The sequence below is a fragment of the Emiliania huxleyi genome (genome assembly GCF_000372725.1).
Source record: "Emiliania huxleyi CCMP1516 unplaced genomic scaffold EMIHUscaffold_716, whole genome shotgun sequence".
In the NCBI taxonomy this organism is placed as follows: domain Eukaryota; phylum Haptophyta; order Isochrysidales; family Noelaerhabdaceae; genus Emiliania; species Emiliania huxleyi.
In genome coordinates this window covers 1-20,514 of record NW_005196631.1, presented here as the reverse complement: position 1 = coordinate 20,514, position 20,514 = coordinate 1, and the positions used below count along the sequence as shown (strand labels likewise).

Here is a 20,514-nt window from a genome sequence, read left to right as displayed (position 1 = left end):
AGGGGGCGGGGCGCCGCGCCTTTGCAATGACCTCGTGAAGCGCCTGCCCGTAGCCGATGGGCACTTGCGAGGTTTGTGTCGTGGTCTTGATGACGCGGATCGAGTTGGAGCAGGTGTCGGAGACGGCGGAGGAGCAGAAGCCGAGCAGCGCGTTGCGGGCCTGCGTCGCATGGCGGGCGGGGACGTGGAGGCGGCAAGGCGGCGGGCGGGGCAGGCGGGCGGGCGGGCGGGCGAGGGGCGGGCGCACCAGGTACTTAGGCAGGTCGACGTGGCGGTCGACCTGCGGGATCTGCGCGTTGAGGAAGTTGTACGTGTAGAACCACGGGTAGTGGCCCACGAAGGTGGCCGTCATCGCGCCAATCGAGCCTGCAGGCGCGTCGGGTGGACGGGTCGGGGTCGGGCGGACGTGCGGCGAAGGCTGAGGGGTCGAGGGTGGAGGTGGAGAAAAGGGGAGAGGGGAGGGCGGCGAGGGCGGCGAGGGTGGAGGTGTCTCGGACGTGTCGCTCGTCACCGTGCCACAGCACTCCCACCCCGCCCTTTTGGATCTTCGCGCGGAGCTTGCTGAGGCCGTCGGCGCCCTCGACCTGGAGGATGGTCTTGCACGCGTCGATGGGCATCAGGAAGATGCGGAAGCTCGCCGCGGCGGCCGACGAGGCGACGGACTTCACCGCGGTGGGCAGGTTCTTCGTCTGTGCAGCGGGTGAGGGCAGCGTCACTGGCCGGGGTGTGTTGTGAGGCGAGGGAGCGGGCAGGGTGGTGGAGGAGGGTGTGTTGTGAGGCGAGGGAGCGGGCAGGGTGGCGGAAGAGGGCTGTGCCGGCAGCGAAGTGTCAGGCAGGCGAGGCCTGGCACAGGGGGGCGCTAGAGAGCGTCTGTGCGGCGCGTAGCGAGGCGGTGGCGGCCCTCTGTCACGGGTGCAGCGAGGACAGTGGAAGCGTGTGGGGAGTGTCTTGCGCCTCTGCGCGCGAGTCGAGCAGCGCAATCATGCCTGCGTTGGAGGCGGTGTCTCCGAAGCGCGAGAGGGGGCCCTGGATGAGGGCGGGGCCGACGCCGCGGTAGAAGCGAGGGATGCCGCCCTGCGAGGGCAGCGCCACGAGGGGAGGGCGCGCTCAGCGCAAGAAGAAGCATGGGTCTCCTTACGTCCTTGCCCGGGCCGGCCGTCTCCTTGGTTGAGAGAGGGAGAGGGAGGCGGCGAGGAGAGGGGAGCGAGTGGCTGGAGCTTGCGGCGGCAGCCGCGAGTCGCACCTCCTTGTAGAGGTGACGCAGCGCCTCCAGCGTCCCCATCCCTTTGGCGTACTGGAAGTTGACGGTCGTTCGCATCCACATGAGCGCTCCCACCTGGCAGAACATCGCAGCCGCGCCAGCCACGCCACCGCCCAGCGCCCGCTTCCCAGCCTTCCTCAGCGTCTCGACCAGCGGCTCAGCCTCCTTCTCCGCAGGCTGTGGGGTGGGGGCGTGGCAGTCAAGAGACACTGAATGCTTTGGCGTGCGCCGTGGGCGGCGCGGTTGCGTGGCGGCCGCTGGGTTTTCCGGGTGCGCACCGAGGCAGCCATGACGAACGTCCGTGTGGGACCGTATACGCTGTTCAGGCCGAACGACATACTTCGGGCAGGGAGCAATCAACACGAGGTCGGCGACGATGCACTTTCGGGCCGCACCCGAGGTTCTTCGGCGCGTGCGGTTTTTCTTCTTTGAAAAGACTATAACGTGTTGCCTTTTCTCTGGCCGTTGTGTTTTCTTCAAGTAAGCGGGTAACTCACTGATCCTCCACCGGATCCGACTTTCGACAGTGCTGGCAAACCGCATCGCGCAGCCGCACGGAGTCCCCGACAACCACGCACAGCCTCACGCTCACTGTGGTTGATTGAGACTTTCATGCACATGCGCACTCGCAGGTCAGGGTCTCTGGCCACATGCGAAAGGAAAGGCTCATCAGAACGGATTCGCTTGCACGCCGTGCAGAAGCTGGTGAGGTATGGCATGCGCTATCCAACGTGCCATCTCCAACCCAGTCCTCAGGCACGTGGTCGCCACCGCTTGGCTGCCACTCTCCCGCGCGAGATCCATAGTTTATCAGCTCGCCGAGTAGGTCTGCAGCTGAGATGCTGCCATCTGCGTCACACGTCAGTCCCGGAATTGCGGGCGTGGCCACTTCACCGTCGTATGTGCACGTGCAGTAGGGAAGGTGCGTGCCGCTAAAGGCGGAGGGGTTGGTGAAGTACTCGCCAAGCTCTACACCGCGTGCCAGTCGATCGGCGCGCACTCGGGCATCGTAGACAGCTTGGCTCTCACCTGGCTGACCCAGCATGCCATCCTCGACACGTCGCTTGAGCTCTGCATAAGGGTGCATTTTTTCGCGGTCACGCGGGCAATGGCATGTCTCGGCGATGCGGGTGTTCTTTGTGTCTTCATACTCATCGGAGTTGCGCCAAATGCAAAGCAGGTCTTCCAAGTGAGGCTCGTCGAGTGGGTCACCCACATTGCGGTAATCTTGGAGCCACGAAAGAAAGTCGCCGCGCACCAGGACGTCCAAGCTTTCGAGAACGACTTGTGCGGCTTGTTGCTGGGAGGCAGTGTCAGCTTGCTGCTGCGGAAGTGATGGCGCAGGTAGCGGCAGCCGCTGCTCTGCGCGCCAGGCAGCCACCAAGCCAACCTCCGTGGGGATGTGCATGCTGCCGTACATCGCAGGACCGCGCTGCTCGCGCCATGCCTGAAACGCCATCTCTTCTTGCCTCGTCATCGAGTTCATCAAAGCGTCAAGCTCGGCGAGTCCAGGCTCAGGGTCTGCAATCTGCTGCGGCTCCAAGGATTCTCCGTCCGATCTGCTGCCTCCCAGCAGCTTCGGCCGCAGAAGCGTGCGCCTCTCTTGCGATCTGACCCGCTGATCTGCCACCGCTTGGAGGCCTGGTTGCCTCTCCTGCGTCCTCGCCCTGGCTACGGCCAGCGCCATCGCCCTCCTTCATTGTGCACCGCCAAGCGAGGGGCAATCGCAATCCCGTCGACGACGGAGCGATCCGCCCGTCCTCCGCTTAAATTGTAAAAAAGAGTTTTAACAATTAAAATTGCGGCAACACACCAAACATGCTCAGGTCTTGCCTTCTTTGCCGCGCCGCATTATACTCTTGCATCTTCTGGATCAATCTATCCGGCAGCCTGGAACGTTTACGCCGGCCGTGCACTCTGCAAAAGGGCACCAGTCCGCTGGCAGGTGTGTTGTACTCGTCCGTGGGTGGGCCGCCAAGCGCAAGATCCTCCTGAGAGAGCGGCTCGAAAGGCTCCAGGGCGCATCCGCACACGCAGTAGCCTGCTGCAGCGCGTTGCTGCACGCCCAAGAAAGGGTCAGGGTATCAGGGTCGAGTGAGCCGGGTATGGGCTTGAAGCTCAGGCTGGGCAGCAGCCACCGCAGCGTGGCCAGTGCACCGATGCGCCGAAACCCGGTGGCTGATGCTCCAGTCCCACAGCCGCGTCGTGTAGCGGACTCGACCGCCACCGCCATCAGTGCGCTTTCCCACTGCTGCGAGCCATCCGGCTCATGCGAAGCGGCCCACTCCTTGATTGCGAGGCACAGCCAATGGTCATAGTAGTTATCCCCTCGCACACTGCTGAAGAAGCCAGTGGTCCGCCAATAGTCAGAATCTCGCAGCGCCTCATCGACGGCCTTGAGCAGCGCCACCTGCTCATCGAGCCGCAGAATCCGCACGCGTTCCTCATAATAGCTGGTCACCGTGAGCTTGGCCGCGTCACGCCGCCGCTGCCCACGCTCCCTACCCTCTCCATTCGTTCCTTGGCGGCCTTGACTGCCTGCGGCCCTACCACGGGGAAGCCGTGTGGTGATGGTGGGTGGGGCGGGGAGGGATGGGAGGCGAAGCCACCCACGGAATGCCTGCTTCAGGAACCGTCTGGCTGGAGGTGGCGCCGGCAGCTCCAGCAGCGGCGCTCTGTGTAGTCGCCGAACCAATGCTCGCACTATCGCAGTGATCGCTCGCGCATCCCTCTTGCGCTCGGCGTCCTCGCTCTTGGTCCGCCTCGACATCTTGCTCCGGGCGTCGCGAGCAATACCATACATGCCCATGGCGAGCTCGTACGCCTGCTGGTCACCACCTTCCGGCGGCGGCTTTGGCCTCTTGAGCCGTGGCGGGCCAGCGTGCACACGGCCGCTGTGTGTCAAGGCAGGTGTTGCGGCCTTGCGCTGGCGCTTCAGGGAGGCAGATGGCTCCTTCTCCGCCGCCCGCAGCAGCCGCGCATGCTGCTGCTTTCGATCGCGCCACTGGTCCCGCCGGCTGCTCCCGCTGTCGCCGCTGTCGGGGAGCCGGCGTTCGGTCCATTTGGCGAGCCAGCAATTCTGCGCGGCATGCCATTTTTTGTCGGTCTCGTAGTTGACCGAGTGGGGGGGAGGTCCCGCCTCCACGGCCGCTCGAATCTCGTCCGGGTTCAGCCGTCGCTTGGCCATTGGGCGGAGCTGGGGGTGCAAACGACCGAAACCGTGGGACGGACGCAAACGGGTGGCGGTGGGACTTATAGGTTAGGAAAGCGTTCTTTTTCTCTTTTCGGCGATTTCGGCCGGTCTTGGCTCGCGATGCGCAGAGCGCCCTCCAGCTGTCTCTGCACCGCCGCCGCCGCCGCCGCCGCCGCGTCCAGCGCTTCCTTCCGCGCCGCCGCGCCGCTCCGCAAGCTCGTCGTGAGCGGGCGGGAGGTTCGGGTGCGCCAGCATTTTATGGACGTGCCCGTGCCGCAGGCTCGCCGGCGTGCGGCGGACCTGACCGGGCTCAAGGTTTGGCCATGCTCCCTCCGGCTGCTACACCACTACGAGTCGGACGTGCTGCCGCGGCTGCTGCAGCGGCGCCGCGCCTCCGGCGACGACGCGCCGCTGCGCGTCCTCGAGCTGGGCTCAGGCGTCGGCGCGCTGGGGCTCGGGATCGCGGCGGTCGGCGGCGCCCGCGTGGTCCTCACCGACCCGGGCGTCGCCGTCAACCTCGCGGCCGACTACTCCTCCAACACCCTCGACTGGCTCGCCGCCAACGTGGCCGATAACGAGGCGGCGCTGCGGGAGCGGGCGCCGGCGGTGCGGCGGCTGGTGTGGGGCGACGAGGCGCACACCGCGGCGCTGCTCGCCGAGTTCGCCTCCCCCTTTGACCTCGTCGTCGGCACGTGCGGACGGCTGGACGAGTGGCAGCGGCGCCCTCGCACCGTGACGTGACTGTGCGACAGGTGCCGAGCTGCTGTACGACCCGGACCAGTACCCGGCGCTGCTGCGGGCGCTCGACGCCTTTGTGGCCGGCGGGACGCTGGCCCTGCTCGGCTTCACGCACCGGCACGAGGGCGAGCCCGCCGCCCCTCTGAGGGCGCGCTGCGGGCCGATCGGGCGCCCTTCACGCCCATCGGTGAGCACAGGCGAGCGGCGCTTCTTCGAGGGCGCGGCGGCGGCTGGCTTCCGCACCGCGACGCAGTGGCGGGAGGGGGAGGGGGCGGTGCCGCGCTGGGCCACCGTCGAGATTGAGCGGGCCGCCGGCGGGGCGGCCTGGTCGCGGCTGCCGCGAGGCGGAGAGGAAGAGGAAAGGACTAGGACTTAGTAAAAGAGAGTATGAGGAGCCGCCACCACTGCCGACAAATCCCTTGAGATGATGATGACGATTGGGGACGAGAAAAGAAAGAAAGTTTTGCACGGACTTTTCGTAGGCTCTTCCCGGCTCCTGGGCGACCCACCAATGACCAAAGCAGAAATGCGGGCCGACAGCCTGACGCTCGCCGATCGCGTCGCCGGCGCCCTGTGGGGCATGTTCATCGCCGACGCGCTCGCGATGCCGGTGCACTGGTTCTACGGAGGTGTCGCGCAGATCCGTCAGGTATTCGGTCAGCCCATTGCCGGCTACATCGCGCCGCTCTCGCAAAAGGGCTCGTTCCCCGAGTCGATAATGGCGCTCTCTTCGACTGGAGGCGCCGGCCGCGGCGGCAGTGACAGCGACATCGTCGGCACCGTCATCAACCACGGCAAGAAGGGCTTTTGGGCGCGTGGAGGAGGGTATCACTATCACTGCAGTCTCGAGCGGGGAGAGACGACTCTCGAGGGCGAGATGGCGCGGCTGGCGATGCGCTCGCTGACCTCCGGCGGCGAGGGCGGCTTTGATCTCGACCGCATGCAGCGCGAGTACGTCGACTTCATGACGACGCCGGGAAGCCACCGCGACGCCTACGCGAGCTCGTATCACCGCATGTTCTTCCAGAACCGAGCGGCGGGCAGGCCTCTGCGCGAGTGCCCCTCAAACGACGGGCACAATGTGGACGCGATCGACGGCCTCGTCATCCCTGCCGTCGTGCTGCTGGGCGGCGCAGCGCGGCCCGAGGGCGAGGCTCTGCACGAAGCGCAGCAGAGCGTGCGGGTGACGCGCTCGTCGCCGCGCGTCGAAGGGTACGTCGCGGAGCTCTCGGCGGTGCTGCGCGGCGTGCTGCGCGGCGAGCAAACGGCGGCGGAGGCGGCGCAGGCGGCGGCGGTGCGGCGGACGGGCCGGCGGATCGAGGCGGGTTGCGCCGTCCACGCCGGCGATGGCGCGCGCGTGCGCCATGACGCGTCCGCGACAACATGACCCTCAGGCGGACCCACGCCGCCCCGACCCGGTGGTGGCGTGCTACATCGACGACAACTTTGCGTCGTTGCTCGGTTTGCGCCTGGCCTCGAGTGCTAGTCCGTCTCTGGCGACAAGCTGGTGACACACCTTGTCGATCTGCCTGCAGGCTTGGCGGCAAAGTACACGTCCTTCTCCGAGGCGCTCCTCGCCAATGCGAACGCGGGCGGAGAGAACGTGCATCGCGGGCTAGTCCTCGGCGCTCTGATGGGCGCGCAGGTCCGGGGCGGGAGGACGAGAAGGAAAGAGAGGGAGACGGCCTGCAGCCACGCCCAAACTCGCACGAAACTCGCACGAAACTCGCAGGTCCCTCGGGGCGGTTCTCCCTCCCGACGGACCTCATCCCGACTTCGGCGCCTCCCTAGGTTGGCGCCTCGGGCATCCCTGCCGAGCTAAAGGCGGGCCTCTACCACCACGACGCCATCGCGGCGGAGATCGACGCCTTTATCGCCGCGCGCGTCTCCGGAGGCTCATGCACATGACACATGGAAGCGTGGGCATGCAGGACATATCGCCGCCGGAGAATGCGCCTCAGAGCTCAGTACTGCAGCATGGTAGAGCATGCTAGGAATTTTCGGCACGGAATTGGAGCCGCGTTGGCGCTCCAGCAACCAGCCCGGACACCCCTCAGCGGACAGAGCGCACAGCGGCGCGCGACGCTGTGGGCTGTGGCTTGTGGCTTGTCCCGGACTCTCGACGCTATAAACGTGTATAAAAAAAGCTGCGCCGCGCGGGTTAAAAAAATCCTTGTATGTTGTAGCCGTAATATTCCCCTGAGGCTGAGCGATACGGCTTTATACGCTAGTCGCCTAATTGGTGGCCCTCTCGCGGCGCGGCCCGCCTTTGCTGAAGATCGTGGCCTCGCCCGTTGCCCAGCTCGCCCGCGGCCTGGCTCGCCTCGAGGCTCGGCGGCCGGTGCGGCTCGTCGTCCTCGTCGCCGAGACTGGACAGGAACGCGTCAAGCAGGTCGTCGAGGAACTCGTCCTCCCCCACCACCTAGCAGACCCAAGCGAGTGGCCGCTGGGATCTCGCCCTGGCTCCCCTCCCCAACCAAGATCGTCTGCCTGCGCCCTAACCCAGCTCCCGTGCCCCACCCCGGTCTGCGCACCTCAAACTCGGGCGGCGCGTCAAACAGCTCGCCGCCGCCCGCCGCCAGCCCGCCCCCCTTCGCGCCAAAGGCAAACTGCTCCGCGTGCGGGTGCGCGCAGTCGTCCGAGAAGGAGGGGAGGTGCGCCTGGCCAGGCGCAGAGATGTGCGGGCCGTCGGATGCAGCAGGGGGAGGAGGGCCCCGTGGCCCGAATCTCTCGCCCTATGGCCGGCCTTGTGCGTGTGGACCACGGGGAACCCCTCACGACCTCGGCGTAACACACGGCGGAATCTCCGCCCAAGCTCGGCCCGATCTCGGCCCGATCTCGCGCCTCCACGTAGAAGCCGACGGGCAGCGGGACGGAGAGGCGGGTCGGGAAAGCGCATGGCGGGCACATGCCGAGCAGGTAGTCGCACACGCCTGAGCGACCGATCCGGTGGCCGGGCTCGACCCACGGGCTGCCCGGGGGATGCCGAGCGTGCAGGCTCGCGGCACACCAGAAATGTGCCGGTTGATGGGAGCGAGCAGCCGCATGACGACGCAGAACTGGTCGAGGGAGAGCGGCAGACCCCAAGAGCACGTGACGCGCGCCGACGCCGGGCGGAGGAAGAGGCCGAGCACCTTGCCATGTGATTTATCATCATATCCATATGTCATAATGACAAAGAACATCGGAGGAAGAGGCCGAGCACCTTGCCGCCCTGCGCGAACCGCTGCAGCAGCGCCAAATCGCCGGCGCTCGACGGCTTGTCGTGCTGCTCGCTGTCGGCCGCCGCAGCCTCGCTCGCCAGCAGCGCCTCTGTGTGCGCGCGCCGGTCGGGCGGGGTGGCGATGACTCCCTCGCGCTCGCGCAGCCGCACGTTGAGCATGCAGCGGCACTGGTAGCGCGCCGACGAGGCGGCAGCGGAGGGCGCGCCGGCGTCGGTGCTCGGATGGCCCCACAAGTCGCACTCGGCCATCAGCGGCACCAGCTCAGACACAAACCGAACGCCCGAGCCGCCGACGCCGCCGCCGCCGCCGCCGTCGCGCCCTCCGCCACCGCCGCCGCCGCCGCCCCTGCCCCTCGCCGCCGCTGCGGGCGACAGCTCGCCCTCCACGCGCAGGTCGGCGGGGTGGCGCGTGAGGGCGCACTCCGCCTGGCGCGGGCGCGTCATGGGGCGCGTCACGGGCGCGTCATGGGGCGCGTCGTGGGCGAGTCATGCATGCAGCACGTGCATAGACATGTAGGGGCGTGTGGGCGCGTGATGGGCGTGTCAGGTGTTGGGGGCGTGTCGTGGCGGGGGCTGTGAGGGCGGCACTCCGCGGCTAATGGACGAGCTCGTTTCTTCCTTAGGCGCGCCTGGTCGGAGGTCTCGCGCTGCAGTCCGGTCTCGAAGAGGCGAGAGGTCTGCTGGCGGGTCAGCTGCAGGTCCGGCTTGAGAAACGCCCACGTGCGGAGGTACTCCGCCGTCCGGCGGCGCTGCTGGTCCACCATCAGGATCTCCGGCTCGCCTTTGTCATTTGCACTCCTCCTCAGATTCTGATCTCAAGGTCACCCACCGTCAAGGATCTCCGGCTCGCCGTAGCCCGCGTCGAGACATATCTCCCCATATCTCCCCATATCTCCCCATATCTCGCCGTAGCCCGCGTCGAAGCGGATGATGAGCGAGAGGAGGCCGCGGTGCCAGGTCAGCGCGTCGTAGTCGAGTCCGGCGAGGGTCGAGTCGACCCTCACCCGGACGCCCCTCTTGCGGATCCGGTACCTACGGTGCGCAGCGCACGGGCTGCGAAGACAGCAAGCACCCTTGCTTGGAGCAGCTCGGCTTGTCAGACACGTGTCGGAGGGGAGGAAGCGGCGCAGCAGCGTCGCGACGCCGAGCATGTACGACCCGATCCTCCACGCGAGCACCTGCGCGGGGAAGGTTTCGAGGAGGAGGTCCGCAGAAGGTGCTGCGACAAGGCCCGGCCCCTCCTCCATGCGAGGCGCCGCGGAGAAGTCTGGCATCGAGCGCAGCGTCCTGAGCACCGTCTCCCTCCGCCCCGCCCACCGCTTCTGCTCGTCGAGCTGCACGGCGAGGTGGATCTCGCGCAGCACCTGCGCGCGGGCACGGATTCGGCGCCAGGCTCGTCTGGCGCGCGGGAGACCGCCGCCCGGGCTGGCGTCTCTCTGCGGCCGGCGCCTGCTGCGCGGCGACCGCCTTGGCCTTCACGTCGGCCGCCGCGTCCGCACCAACGCAAGCCTGCACGCACGCCATCGCCTCCTCCATGGGCGTCCAGTTGCCCGCGGAGCGAGTGTTGACGTCGAAGCCCGCGGCGAGGACGCAGCGCACGGCGGCGGTGTCGACCCGCCGGATCGCGAGGTGCAGCAACGAATCGCCGTGCCGGTCGAGCAGGTGCAGCTCCGTTGGCCGCTGCAGCAGAGCGAGGCGCAGCGCGTCGATCTCGCCGGCGTAGACGAGGTAGAAGAGGTCAACTCGATCCTGCAGCACTGCCGGCATCTTGCAGCCCGAGCGTTTTCTTTTTGCCATTTCGACCGGTAAGAGCCACTCCGCTGTGAACACCGAGGGGCCTCGGTCTTGCGGAGCTCCCTGCTGCTCGGGTACGAACTCTGTTCACACCCTGCACTGTCGAGCACTGGGGAGTGGCTGCGCTATAGCAGACAGGAGACAAGGCCGCCGCGCTCTTCGCGCTCTTGGCGCTCGCACATTCGACTGTGTGCAGGGTCGCCGGTCTCGCTCGCTGTCACCACGCACCTCTGCCCCTCCCATGGAGCTCGACACGTTTCTCTACTACTGGGACGAGAGCGACGGGCCGCAGTGGCAGGGCTGGTGGATCACGCCGGACCGCGTAGGCAACGACCGCTTCTTTGCCTTCTCTCGCGGCGCAGCCGCGTCGCCCGACGAGTGTCGGTCCTGGCGCGGCGGCGACCGGTCGATTGATATGTGCGTGGCGAGCTTGGGCGGTGGCGCCATGGGCGTTCGGGCGAGCGGGCTCGGATTCGAGGGCGTGTACGAGCGGGAGAGCGAGGAGCGAGGGCATGGCAATCCAGCGTTCCGGCGGACGCGCGACCTGACAGCGGCGGAGGCTGCGCGCATCGACGCGGCGAGTGCGGCGGCGCCCTCCACTGTCGTCTACAGCCAGCAGATGACCCTCGCTGACCTTCCTTCATCCTCCGAGGAGGCGCCTGCCGCCATCGCAGTGGGAGTGCCGCTCGAGCTCCCCGCCGCGGTGACGCCGGCGGCGGCGCTCGAGTGGGTGCGAGGCGGCGGGGAGGAGGGCGGGCAGCACGCCGGCGCGGCAGGCAGCCCGCCGGAGGAGGCGGCGGCGGAGCCGATGCTGCGGCTGTCGCTGCGAGTAGAGAGCGCGGCGGAGCTGGACCAGGTGGTGCGCAAGGAGGCGGCGGAGCGGCTCTCGCTGCCGGAGCTGAGCGACGAGGAGTCCCCGCTGCCGGTGGGGTGGGTGCTGGCCGAGAGGAGCGCCGCGCCGGTCAGCGGCACCGTGCGGCGCTTCTTGCTCCTCGCGGCGCACCAGCTGGAGGAGGAGCTGCCCGAGTCGTACCGCTCGCTGCCGCAGGTGCGCGAGCTTGCCGCGAGCCTGCGCCGGCTGGTTGTCGAGCGGGGCTTCACCCTCTGCGTGTGGGCCGACGGCTGAGGTGTGCAAGTTGTGTGAGGGGCTGCGCGTGCCCAAATTTACGTCGTGGTGTACCCTACCCCCAGGAAAGTGCCGGTCGAGCCTGGTCGGTTTTGGAGCGTCAGTGACCGGACCGACCCGATGGCGCGCGAGCGGAAGCCAAGTGCGAAGGCGCTCGAGGCGGCGCAGAACGGTCGCCCCAGCACATTGGGCTTTTGGCACTGAAGAGCGACCACGAGAAATACCGGCGTTTTCGCAAGAGACTCGACCGAGCAAAAAGTCGCCGCACCTGCTCGGCCTCGAGTCGCAGCTTGCCGCCGCCGTGGCGGGCAGGATGCCGGCCGGCCGCTCCCGCTGTCGGGCGCATCCGGCGAGACTCGCCTCACCCCCGCCGCGCCGGCGAGCTGCGAGGGCACCATCCCAACGGCTGCCGTCCCCCGGCTGGCGGCGTGAGAGGCCTCGGGAGGGCTCACCGAGGGCCGGCGCACGCGATGCAGGCACTACCAAGGTCCTGGCAACCGCTCCGCGACCACCTCATCACATGAGACGACTGCTGTAGGACGCTCGCGGGCCAGAACTCGACGAGACCGCCACACCAACACTAACTGCGCTTCGGCGCCCGATCTGGATTTTGGCCTCCCGACGCGATTTCCGACCCCCGACGCGAAGATATCGTCCCGAGTCTCACTACTCGCCCCTCCATCCTGTAGGTCCGGACCTTGCCTGCTCAGTAGCCGCGATGAATCGTCGCCCTCATCGTCCGCGGTCATCCTTTCAGCCTCGGGCTGGCTTTTTGAGACCCTCGCGTTTGCCCATCTCGGCCGTTTACGACGCGTCACGCCTTCCCTCGTGCCGCAAGTAGGCGTGTGCGTCATGACTCCGGTGCCAGCTACACGGCCACGCCGCGGGACAACGTGCCGGGACGGATCCATCCGACCCACGGGTGCCCAAGCCGCCTCGCGCGCCTCAGCCCGCCGGGCCCCTCGGCGGCCAGTGTGGGGTGGATACGGCGGTGATAAACCCCTCTGACAGCAGCGCCTCACGGCGTGGGCTGCGAGGTCACTCGGGGTGACCCAGGGGGCGGCGGGGGAGCAACCTCCCGCCGGAGCAGCGGGTGAGATTCCCGCTACTCGCTCGAGTTTGAGGTGCGCCGCGCCTAGCCTGTGTTGCCTTCCCGGCCGCCCCAGCCGCCCTCACCGTTCCTCATCCCCTCCCCCACCCCCTCCCCCTCAGGCTAGGCCCTCGCCGCCGCCGCCGCCGCCGTCTCCGCCACAGCCGCCGCCGTTTCCTCCCCCCCCCACCCCCTCCGACGCCGTCGCCTCCGCTGCTCCCGCCACCACCGCCGGCCGCCTCAGCTCTCCCTCGCCCACCTCCCACACACCCCCACCGCCCTCCGCGCGTCCCCGCACGCCGCCTCCGCGCCCCCACGCCCCCACGAGGACCTCCCGCCCCGCCCTCCCCGCGTCTCAGACCCTTGGCCGTGCTCCGCTCGGGGAAACTCGGCGCCGCCGTCGCGAGCACTGCTGCCAGCGCAGCCGCCGGGCGACGCGACAGCGGCTAGCGGCCGTGAGAGCCTCTCCAGTGCGGGCTGGGGGCGGCGGCGGCGCACGGCGGGTGGCGGGCGAGCAGCCGGCCGGCCGGCGGCGCGTCTCGACTCGATTTATGGGCCGCCTCTCGGGCGTGCGGCCACGGCCCGTGCGGCGCGAGGAGAGGGCGGCGCGCTCGGCGCGCTGGCGGCGGTGAAGCCTCCCAGAGTGGGCGCTGGCTGGCCGAGGGCGTCGGGCGGGTGCGGGGCGGCACTCAGGCCGCCGGAACGGGCCGTGGTGGCCCGTGTGGCGTTCGTGAGGGACCGTTTGTGCGCCCCGGTAGCCACCCGGCCGGCGGCCACCGGGGCCGGAATTGGCAGCGGCTTGCTGGGCTGTGTGTGGGCTGGTCGCGGTGGGGGATATGGTGCTTGTTTATGGTCCTCATTTCCCCCACTCACCACTCCCAGCCGGCAGGGCCTCACGGGGCAATTTTGAAGGCCTCTGCCATCGCTCAGGTCCCAAACCATGTGCTCGTCCGCGCAGGGAGGGCTCGGTCGCGCGCTCGCGCCCCCCAGTGAGAGTGAGGTGTTCGGACTGAGCGACGGCAGGACCCTTTGAAATCATAAACTGCGACGTCCGTGAGGCCCCTACGGCCGGTGGCAGTGAGTGGGTGATTGGAGGGCCATAAACTACCATCACGCCGCCCATCGGACCCCTCCTCCACCCCAAACACAGTCCAAACCGGGGCCCCGGCGGCGGCCGGCGCGGCGGCGGCGACGCACGCCGGCGAAGCACCATCAAGCTGCTGTACGGCCCCGGCATCGCCTCCCCTGGCTTAGCTCTCAGTCAAGATATTGTGAACACAGTCAGTCTCTACAATATACTCACTGACACTGAACCTCCCAGAGCTCGTCCCGGTCCATTACGGCCATCCTCGTCCTCAGGCGCCGGGCTCCGCCGGCCAGTCGCCCGCCAGATCCGGCTTCGTCGGGAGGGCGTCGTCGCGGAGCACCATCGCCGCTGTCGGCGCTCCTGCGGCGGTCCGGGGGCACGTCTGGGTGGCCAGGGGCGGGGGTCGAGCCGTGAGTGCTCCGCCGGGGCGAGCTTCTGGGTCCATGGCACCGCTGCCGGACCCGTCCGAGAGCCTTTCCGGACACGTTCGCTCGATGGCCTAGCTGGCGGCCGATATTCGACAACCAAAGCTCCGGACGCCGCGGCCAAAGATCCGCGCACAGTCCCAGGGCTCGTGGTGAGTGTGGGGTGTGCCTCACGAGGCGGAGAGGCCGCGTGAACTCCCGTAGAAGCTCGCGAAGTGCGGATTTGGAGCGCCGCGCCGGACCTCCGCCGGGGCCCGCCGGGGCCACGGGAGAGGTCAGAAATCGTTTTGGGGGGTAGACTACTACAAACCGGTCACGGTCCCGTCCAGTTCAGTCCCTTGGCCGGCCCTGGGCCGCTCGGCACCGCGCGGGGGTGCCGTTAAGCGACCCTACGGATTTTCAGTGGTCGATTTTGGCCAAAAAGCCCAATGTGAGAACGCGCAGGAGCAGGAAGACGAGCCCGACGAGCCCAAGGTGACGCGGCCCCAAGGGTAAGAAACGGGTCGCGGCCGAAGCAGACGAGTACCAGCCGGAGGAGGAGTCCGCGAAGGATGACGACGAGTATCATCCGGAGGCCGCGAGCAAGAAGACGACGAAAAGAAGGCGCCCGCGCCAGCTGCTGCTGCGACGCGCCCCGAGCTCCCTGCTCCCTCGTGACTTTTGCGGCTTCTCGATCGAGTACGCGACCACCGGCCGGTAGACTACTGGTTCCTAATCTCGGGCAACCTCGGGTAATCTCGGGTGATCTCGACGGTGCAGAGCGCGCGCCTGGTGCGGCCGCACGCCGTCCCCGCGACCCGCACCGGCGCCCACTCAGCGCAGTGCACGTCGAAGGCGAGACTTGTACAGGTAGTGCCAGTAGCACTCGGCGGGCCCCCCACTGACCGAGAGATCAAAACGGGACGGCCCAAGTATCTACTACATTGTCAACGCGCCCTCTCTTGGGTGAGACGGAGGTGCGCCGTCTCCCCCGCCTCTCTCCTGGGCGGCTTATACACGGCCTCGCGCCAGCCCTTGTGCCTCTCACATCAGCTGGCTATCGCCCTCGGATGGCCTCGATCCGCCGCCCAGCCATCCCTGCTCTTCTCGGCTCGGCCGCGCAAGCCGCTGACACGCGCCACAGCGGCCCCAGAAAGCTTCAAAAGTCCTCGTCGAGGGTGAGAGAGCCAATCGGAGGCAGCGCCGGGGCCGCGGCGGCGGGAGGCTTCGCCTTGCCTCCCGGGGATGAGGCGGCGGATTCGAGCGAAGCGACGACTGAGTCGGGCGAGGCGGGCGAGGCGGCGTCGGCTGCCGCTGAGCTGAAGATGGCCACCCAGTCGGCCGCCTTGGGGCTGCCCTTGTACAGGACGGCCTGGCGAGGGCGATGCGGAGGGTGAGACAGGTGAGAGGAGCGGACAGGCTGCGCCGCGGAGAGGGCGAGGTGCGGCTCCCGCCCCGTCAGCGGCAAAGGCGACGCAGAACGGCACCGCCGAGAAGCCAAATTCGGCCTTAGCGACCTCCTTCTCGTCGGTGCTCATGAAGAGGTGGGTGAGATGCTCCCACTCGTCGTCCACCAGCTCCGCCGTCTGCTCGAACGAGCCCTCGCCCAGCGAGAGGGCGCATGCCGCAAAGGCGACGCCGGGCAGCTTTCCGCTCGCCGCGAGCGCGTCGAGCTTCGTGAGCGCCTCGGGGCAGTTACCGCAGCGCGTGTGCCAAAAGTCGAGCACGAGCGGCCGGCCCGCGCGGATCTCGGCGAGCGTGCTCGCCTCTCCCGACTCGAGCAGCCGAAGGGACTGCTGGGACTCGTAGGCCATGGCTGTTTTTTGCGCGGGGAAACCAGAGGCGCACACTCCAAGTGCTCCAAGTGCACACACACACACACAACAAGCCCCTTCCCCTTCCCCCTCAAGACCGCAAGGGCGAGGACACGCGAGATTGTTGACACGCGTAGGCCGCACCTCTAGCGAAGCCCACAGAGTGGGAAAATCCTATCACCGCCCCTGCCACCCACACACTATCACTAAAAATAAAATATTCTTAGCTTCAAGCCCCCCTCCGAGACTAGGGACAGAACCCACCCGTACACAGGAGAGATGGGACTGCGCCTCGCCCCCACTTGCCCTGACTGCACAGGATAGCGTGCCCCGAAGACGGCGACACATAGTGGGGGACACTGCGCAAGGAGGGGGTGCGAAAGCTCATTGGGGTGCTAGGTGGGACCATGAGGGGGGGTGGGCGGGGTCCTGTGGGGGTGAAATGTTGCGCGGCGAATTCGAACCTACCCCCTCGCCGCGCCGATCCTCACGCGGAGGGTAAAACCCTGTGGGACAAAACCCCCCCGCGGTCGGCAGTCTTCAGAGTGGACCCCCCCCTCCCCAGCCTCCCCTGTGCATCTCGCACCCCCCCCCGCTCCCCATCGGTGACTCGCGAAGGACACGGACACTCGGGGTGAGGGGGGGTCCCCCCGGAGGGGGCTCTGGGGCATTGTTGGGTTGATCGCTCGTGCCGATCTCGGGTCGATCTCGGGTCGATCTCGGGTCGATCTCGGGTCGATCTCGGGTCGATCTCGGGTCGATCTCGGCCACCGCGGTCGAGTAGCCTAGGTGAGGAGGATGAGGCGAGATGAGGCAAGATGAGGCGAGATGAGGCGAGGTGAGGCGAGGTGAGGCGAGATGAAGCGAGGTGAGGCGAGATGAGGCGAGATGAGGCGAGATGAGGCGAGATGAGGCGAGATGAGGCGAGATGAGGCGAGATGAGGCGAGATGAGGCGAGACGGGGCGAGATGAGGCGAGATGAGGCGAGGTGAGGCGAGATGAGGCGAGATGAGGCGAGGTGAGGCGAGATGGGGCGAGATGGGGCGAGATGGGGCGAGATGAGGCGAGATTGGGCGAGATGGATGAGATATCGTGAGATGCAGCTCATGCCTGGGGGGAGTCAGCCAAATGCCTGGAGGGAGCATCTTGATGCCTGCAGGGAGCCAGCTTGATGCCTGGAGGGAGCCAGCTTGATGCCTGGAGGTGACTGGAGGGAGACCGCTCGATGCCTTGGGGGGTCAGCTCCGGTGTCCTTTGGTTCCTCTCGGCGACGCCCAATGCGTGCGCCGGCGTGGGGAGTGTGCGTGCGCGCGCGTGTGTGAGATGTGGATTGTGGCAGGCCTGCTGCTGCTGCTGTGGGCAAGTGTGTTTTGTGTGCGGCGCTGCGCTCGCGTGCGGTGCGCGCGTGCTGTGCGCGTGTGCGTGTTGGAATCGCGCGGGAGTCAGCGTGTGCTGCGCGCGCGCCGGCGTGCACTGTGCGCTGTGCTCTGCTGTGCGCCTGTTTGTGTAGCTGTGAGGCGCAGGATTGGCTGGCAGGGCTGCGCGGTGGGCTGCGGCGTGCTGCGGGTGGTCGTGCGCGTGCCTGATGGTGTGCGGCGGCCGCGCAGCCCGCCCGACCGGGTCGTCGGCGGCCCAGGGCGCGAGCATGCGGTCGGCGCTGCATGTGAGGCTGCTGCGCAGCTGGCGCGTATGTTTCCGTGCGGAGAGGGACGTGCGTCTGTGTTCACGCTGCGGGCGCGGGCGGGCGCGGGGGGCGGCGTGGTCTCACCGCGGTCCTCGGTTGGTCTTCGGCGTGGCGAGGGCGGGCGCGCAAAGAGGCCTTGCCGCCATCGCGTTGCCGCGAAGGAAAAAGAATTCATATATCACACACTATCACTAATTAATGTGCACGGCGTGAGCCTTGGGCTTGGCCGCCTCTGTCAGTGTGCCCTAGTGAGAGACTGCCAGTGAGAAGCCGGAGGAAGGTCGCTAGTCGAGAGAGATCGCCAGTGGAATAGGGAGTCCACCGGGTGCTGCGAACCTGTCGCTGTCCCTTTTGTCAGTAGCAGGAAGGAGAACTTAGGAGAGCGCAACCAGTAGGAGGCCCGCGCCTGCCCCCGTGCCGCCGGGTGCAACTTTGTCCTATACGAGAGGGGTCCCTGGGACCCTGTCGTGTGGGTGAACCCTGCCCAGCCCCCCTCCCTCCGTGTCGCGATGCGCTCCCCGCTCCCGTTCCCCTGTGTCCCTGGGCTCTGGCTGAGGTCATGGTGATCAAGTGGATGTCGGAACAGCCTTTAGCGAGGCGCCGGCCGTGAGTGGCTCTCCCAGGCGCTCAGTCCACGGGGGAGGCACGCCAGGCCCCGGGCTGCCGGCCGTCACTCGCCTAAGCGCCTAAGCGGCCTAAGCGGGGGGTGCTTAGGGTGCTTAGGCGCTTAGGCGGCCCTTGCGAGCGTGGCGGTGTGGTGATATTGTGATACAAATGACCCAGATTACACTCATGATGCTCTTGGCTTGGGTTCACTGCTCAGAGAGCAGCCTCACCGCGTCCACTGTCTACCACCGGCCCTGGTCGCGCACACTCTGCCGCTGCGCTGCGCTGGTGCGGCTACTCATCATCAGCCTCGTCACACGCCTTCGCCAGCTCCGTGAACTCCTTATCCAGCCGGTCCTTGTACTCTTATATCGCTGACTTGACCGTGTCCGCACCTGCATGGTCCAGCATCGCCGTGAAAAACCCAAGCGACAGAATGGAAGCCACAGTCGTCGGGACCACTGCCGAACCTGCCAGAGACGAGGTACTCTAAGCGGTCGTCGTCTTCATCGACAGGGTTCCTCAGCGCCACCGCAGTCATCTGGCTCGGATCGCAGTATCGCACGCCGAGCACCTCTTCAATCTCCAGCAAGTCTGCGTCAATGGACCCGGCAACCTTGTCGCTGGCAAGTGGTGGCAGGTGACCGACATCCCGCATGCACTTGCGTCGCAAGCCTTCTCGGTGTGATCGGAATTCCAGTACCACCCGGCAGCAAAAGTGGTCTTGCCGCATCTCGGAAGGGTTGGGCGACGGCGGCGGGGAGGCCATATTGAGCGGCGAGTTCGTTGTTGTTGCCGTGCGTTCACGCGATTTTCAATGGTACGCAACATAACTAACTTTTCAACCGCGAAGTTGCTTCGAAAACTGAGATGTGGCTTCGAGAGAGCTCGCTGAGAGCTTTTACATGGTGTGCGAGCCGTTTTCTGGCTCCTACGGGAAGGCTATTCCGACATTTCCACCCGTTTGTTGGTCACCATGACCTCAGCCAGAGCCCCTAAAAGTTTAAGGTGTTGCTGCGCAAAACCAAAAGGGGTCGGACACAGGGCGCAGCTCATGCGTCATGGTCATGCTAATTGCTAAGAGCTAGAAGAGGAGATAGAGAGAAATTAGAGAACAACCACCACCCTGTGAGGGAGGGCGAGACGATCGAGGTGTATCCCGTACCACGCGGAATCGACCCTATCCAGTGCTCAAGTGCTCAACAACCACCCTGTCCCGTTATTGCGTACACCAACACCAAAAAGCTCTCTCTCTCCTGCTCCTCTCCGACAGGTTCGGCACCGGGCACCGCCTCGGTATGCAAAATGCGCCTGCGGGCGGACCCTCACAGATCACAGATCACTCAGCTCTCAGGGGGGTCACAACTACCGAGTTCCTAGAGTCTAGCTGCCACGTCAACCAGGACGGCGGCAGTGATGATGCTATCACGGGCATGATCCGTGGAAAGTGGAGCGGGTGGTACGGTGAAAGTAGAGCAGGCGCTTTGTGGGTGGCGGGTATGGGCGGCGGCGTTGGGTGGCCGGCCGAATCGTTAGCGGAGCTCCTCCCTCAAGCTCGATCACGCACGATGAGTGACAACGTCGGCGAGCTTCTGAATCAGGTTAGGTTGCCGGAGCACCGCCAACTCCTCCTCTGAGTCAGACACGACAACGTCGACTGCGCCCTCCTCCTCCCAAGCTCCCATTGGTCGACTGCGCCCTCCTCCTCCGCCTCCAATTCGCCGACTGCGCCCTCCTCCTCCATGGGCTCGATCCGATTCCGCAGCGTGTCGTCCCCAGCGGCGGTACTGCGCGGGAGGCGGCCGCGGGCACACTGGGCTCGATCAGCGGCTTCCCCTCAAGTTGCGCCGAAAGCACGGATTTGGCGGGCGTTCTTGGTTTCAATTTTACGGATGTCTTGGCACCAGCTGAAGGCTTGCACGGCCGATCACCTAGTTTCTGCATTCGGATTTTGCTATTTTGATTTTTGTTCGTGTGGGGATATATCGCACATTTGTCAATGGTACCGCGTCTGCGACGCGGGCGCCTTGCGTGCAGAGCCCTTAGCCACCCTTTGGTATATCTTGCGCGGTCAAAAACTATACGGCAAGTGAATACCGTCCCGTTTGCTGTTCACAGCTAGGGACGGCCTCCAGGCCAAAGTCAAACCACCCCACCCTCTGGTGCAGAGCGCGCGTCGCTGGCACAGACGGAGCAGCGACCGCGCCAGCGGTCGCTGCTCCGCCCCTCCGTCGCGCGCGCCGCGCGCGGCTGCCGCCGCCGCCGCCGCCGCCGCCGCCCCCTCGCCGTCTTCCCCACCCCTAGCCTATGGTGCGGTATTCACTTGCCGTATAGTTGTTGACTGCGCGAGATATACCCCAGGGTGGCTAAGGGCTCTGCACGCAAGGCGCCCGCGTCGCAGACGCGGTACCATTGACAAATGTGCGATATATCCCCCCACGAACGAGAATCACAATAGCATAATCCGAATGCAGAAACTAGGTGATCGGCCGTG

The 20,514-nt window shown here is 66.7% G+C and overlaps 5 protein-coding genes across 5 annotated transcripts; 2 read left to right on the top strand and 3 right to left on the bottom strand.

Annotated features, from left to right (window-relative positions):
* Nucleotides 1-19: 19 nt before the first annotated feature.
* On the bottom strand, nt 20-1,411 carry EMIHUDRAFT_46750 (hypothetical protein; the record flags this gene model as incomplete). Its single annotated transcript, XM_005761275.1, has 5 exons — nt 20-160; nt 269-366; nt 512-633; nt 911-1,074; nt 1,244-1,411. Coding segments are annotated over 5 exons (693 nt in total), but the record flags the coding sequence as incomplete, so codon positions are not given.
* Nucleotides 1,412-5,703: 4,292 nt separating this feature from the next.
* EMIHUDRAFT_248904 (hypothetical protein) lies at nt 5,704-7,100 on the top strand (the record flags this gene model as incomplete). The annotated part of the gene is made up of 4 exons (XM_005761274.1): nt 5,704-6,426; nt 6,587-6,653; nt 6,728-6,837; nt 6,984-7,100. 4 exons carry the CDS (start codon nt 5,704-5,706, stop codon nt 7,098-7,100), a joined length of 1,017 nt encoding a protein of 338 aa, XP_005761331.1.
* A 319-nt stretch (nt 7,101-7,419) lies between these two features.
* On the bottom strand, nt 7,420-10,182 carry EMIHUDRAFT_120817 (hypothetical protein; the record flags this gene model as incomplete). The annotated part of the gene is made up of 9 exons (XM_005761273.1): nt 7,420-7,614; nt 7,727-7,852; nt 7,974-8,125; nt 8,203-8,326; nt 8,398-8,841; nt 9,177-9,196; nt 9,245-9,447; nt 9,520-9,779; nt 9,880-10,182. The coding sequence occupies 9 exons, from the start codon at nt 10,180-10,182 to the stop codon at nt 7,420-7,422; spliced, it is 1,827 nt and encodes a 608-aa protein (XP_005761330.1).
* Nucleotides 10,183-10,450: 268 nt separating this feature from the next.
* EMIHUDRAFT_248901 (hypothetical protein) lies at nt 10,451-11,335 on the top strand (the record flags this gene model as incomplete). The annotated part of the gene is made up of 1 exon (XM_005761272.1): nt 10,451-11,335. One exon carries the CDS (start codon nt 10,451-10,453, stop codon nt 11,333-11,335), a length of 885 nt encoding a protein of 294 aa, XP_005761329.1.
* A 3,740-nt stretch (nt 11,336-15,075) lies between these two features.
* EMIHUDRAFT_248897 (hypothetical protein) lies at nt 15,076-15,730 on the bottom strand (the record flags this gene model as incomplete). The annotated part of the gene is made up of 3 exons (XM_005761271.1): nt 15,076-15,084; nt 15,193-15,288; nt 15,404-15,730. The coding sequence occupies 3 exons, from the start codon at nt 15,728-15,730 to the stop codon at nt 15,076-15,078; spliced, it is 432 nt and encodes a 143-aa protein (XP_005761328.1).
* Between the last annotated feature and the right edge of the window lie 4,784 nt (nt 15,731-20,514).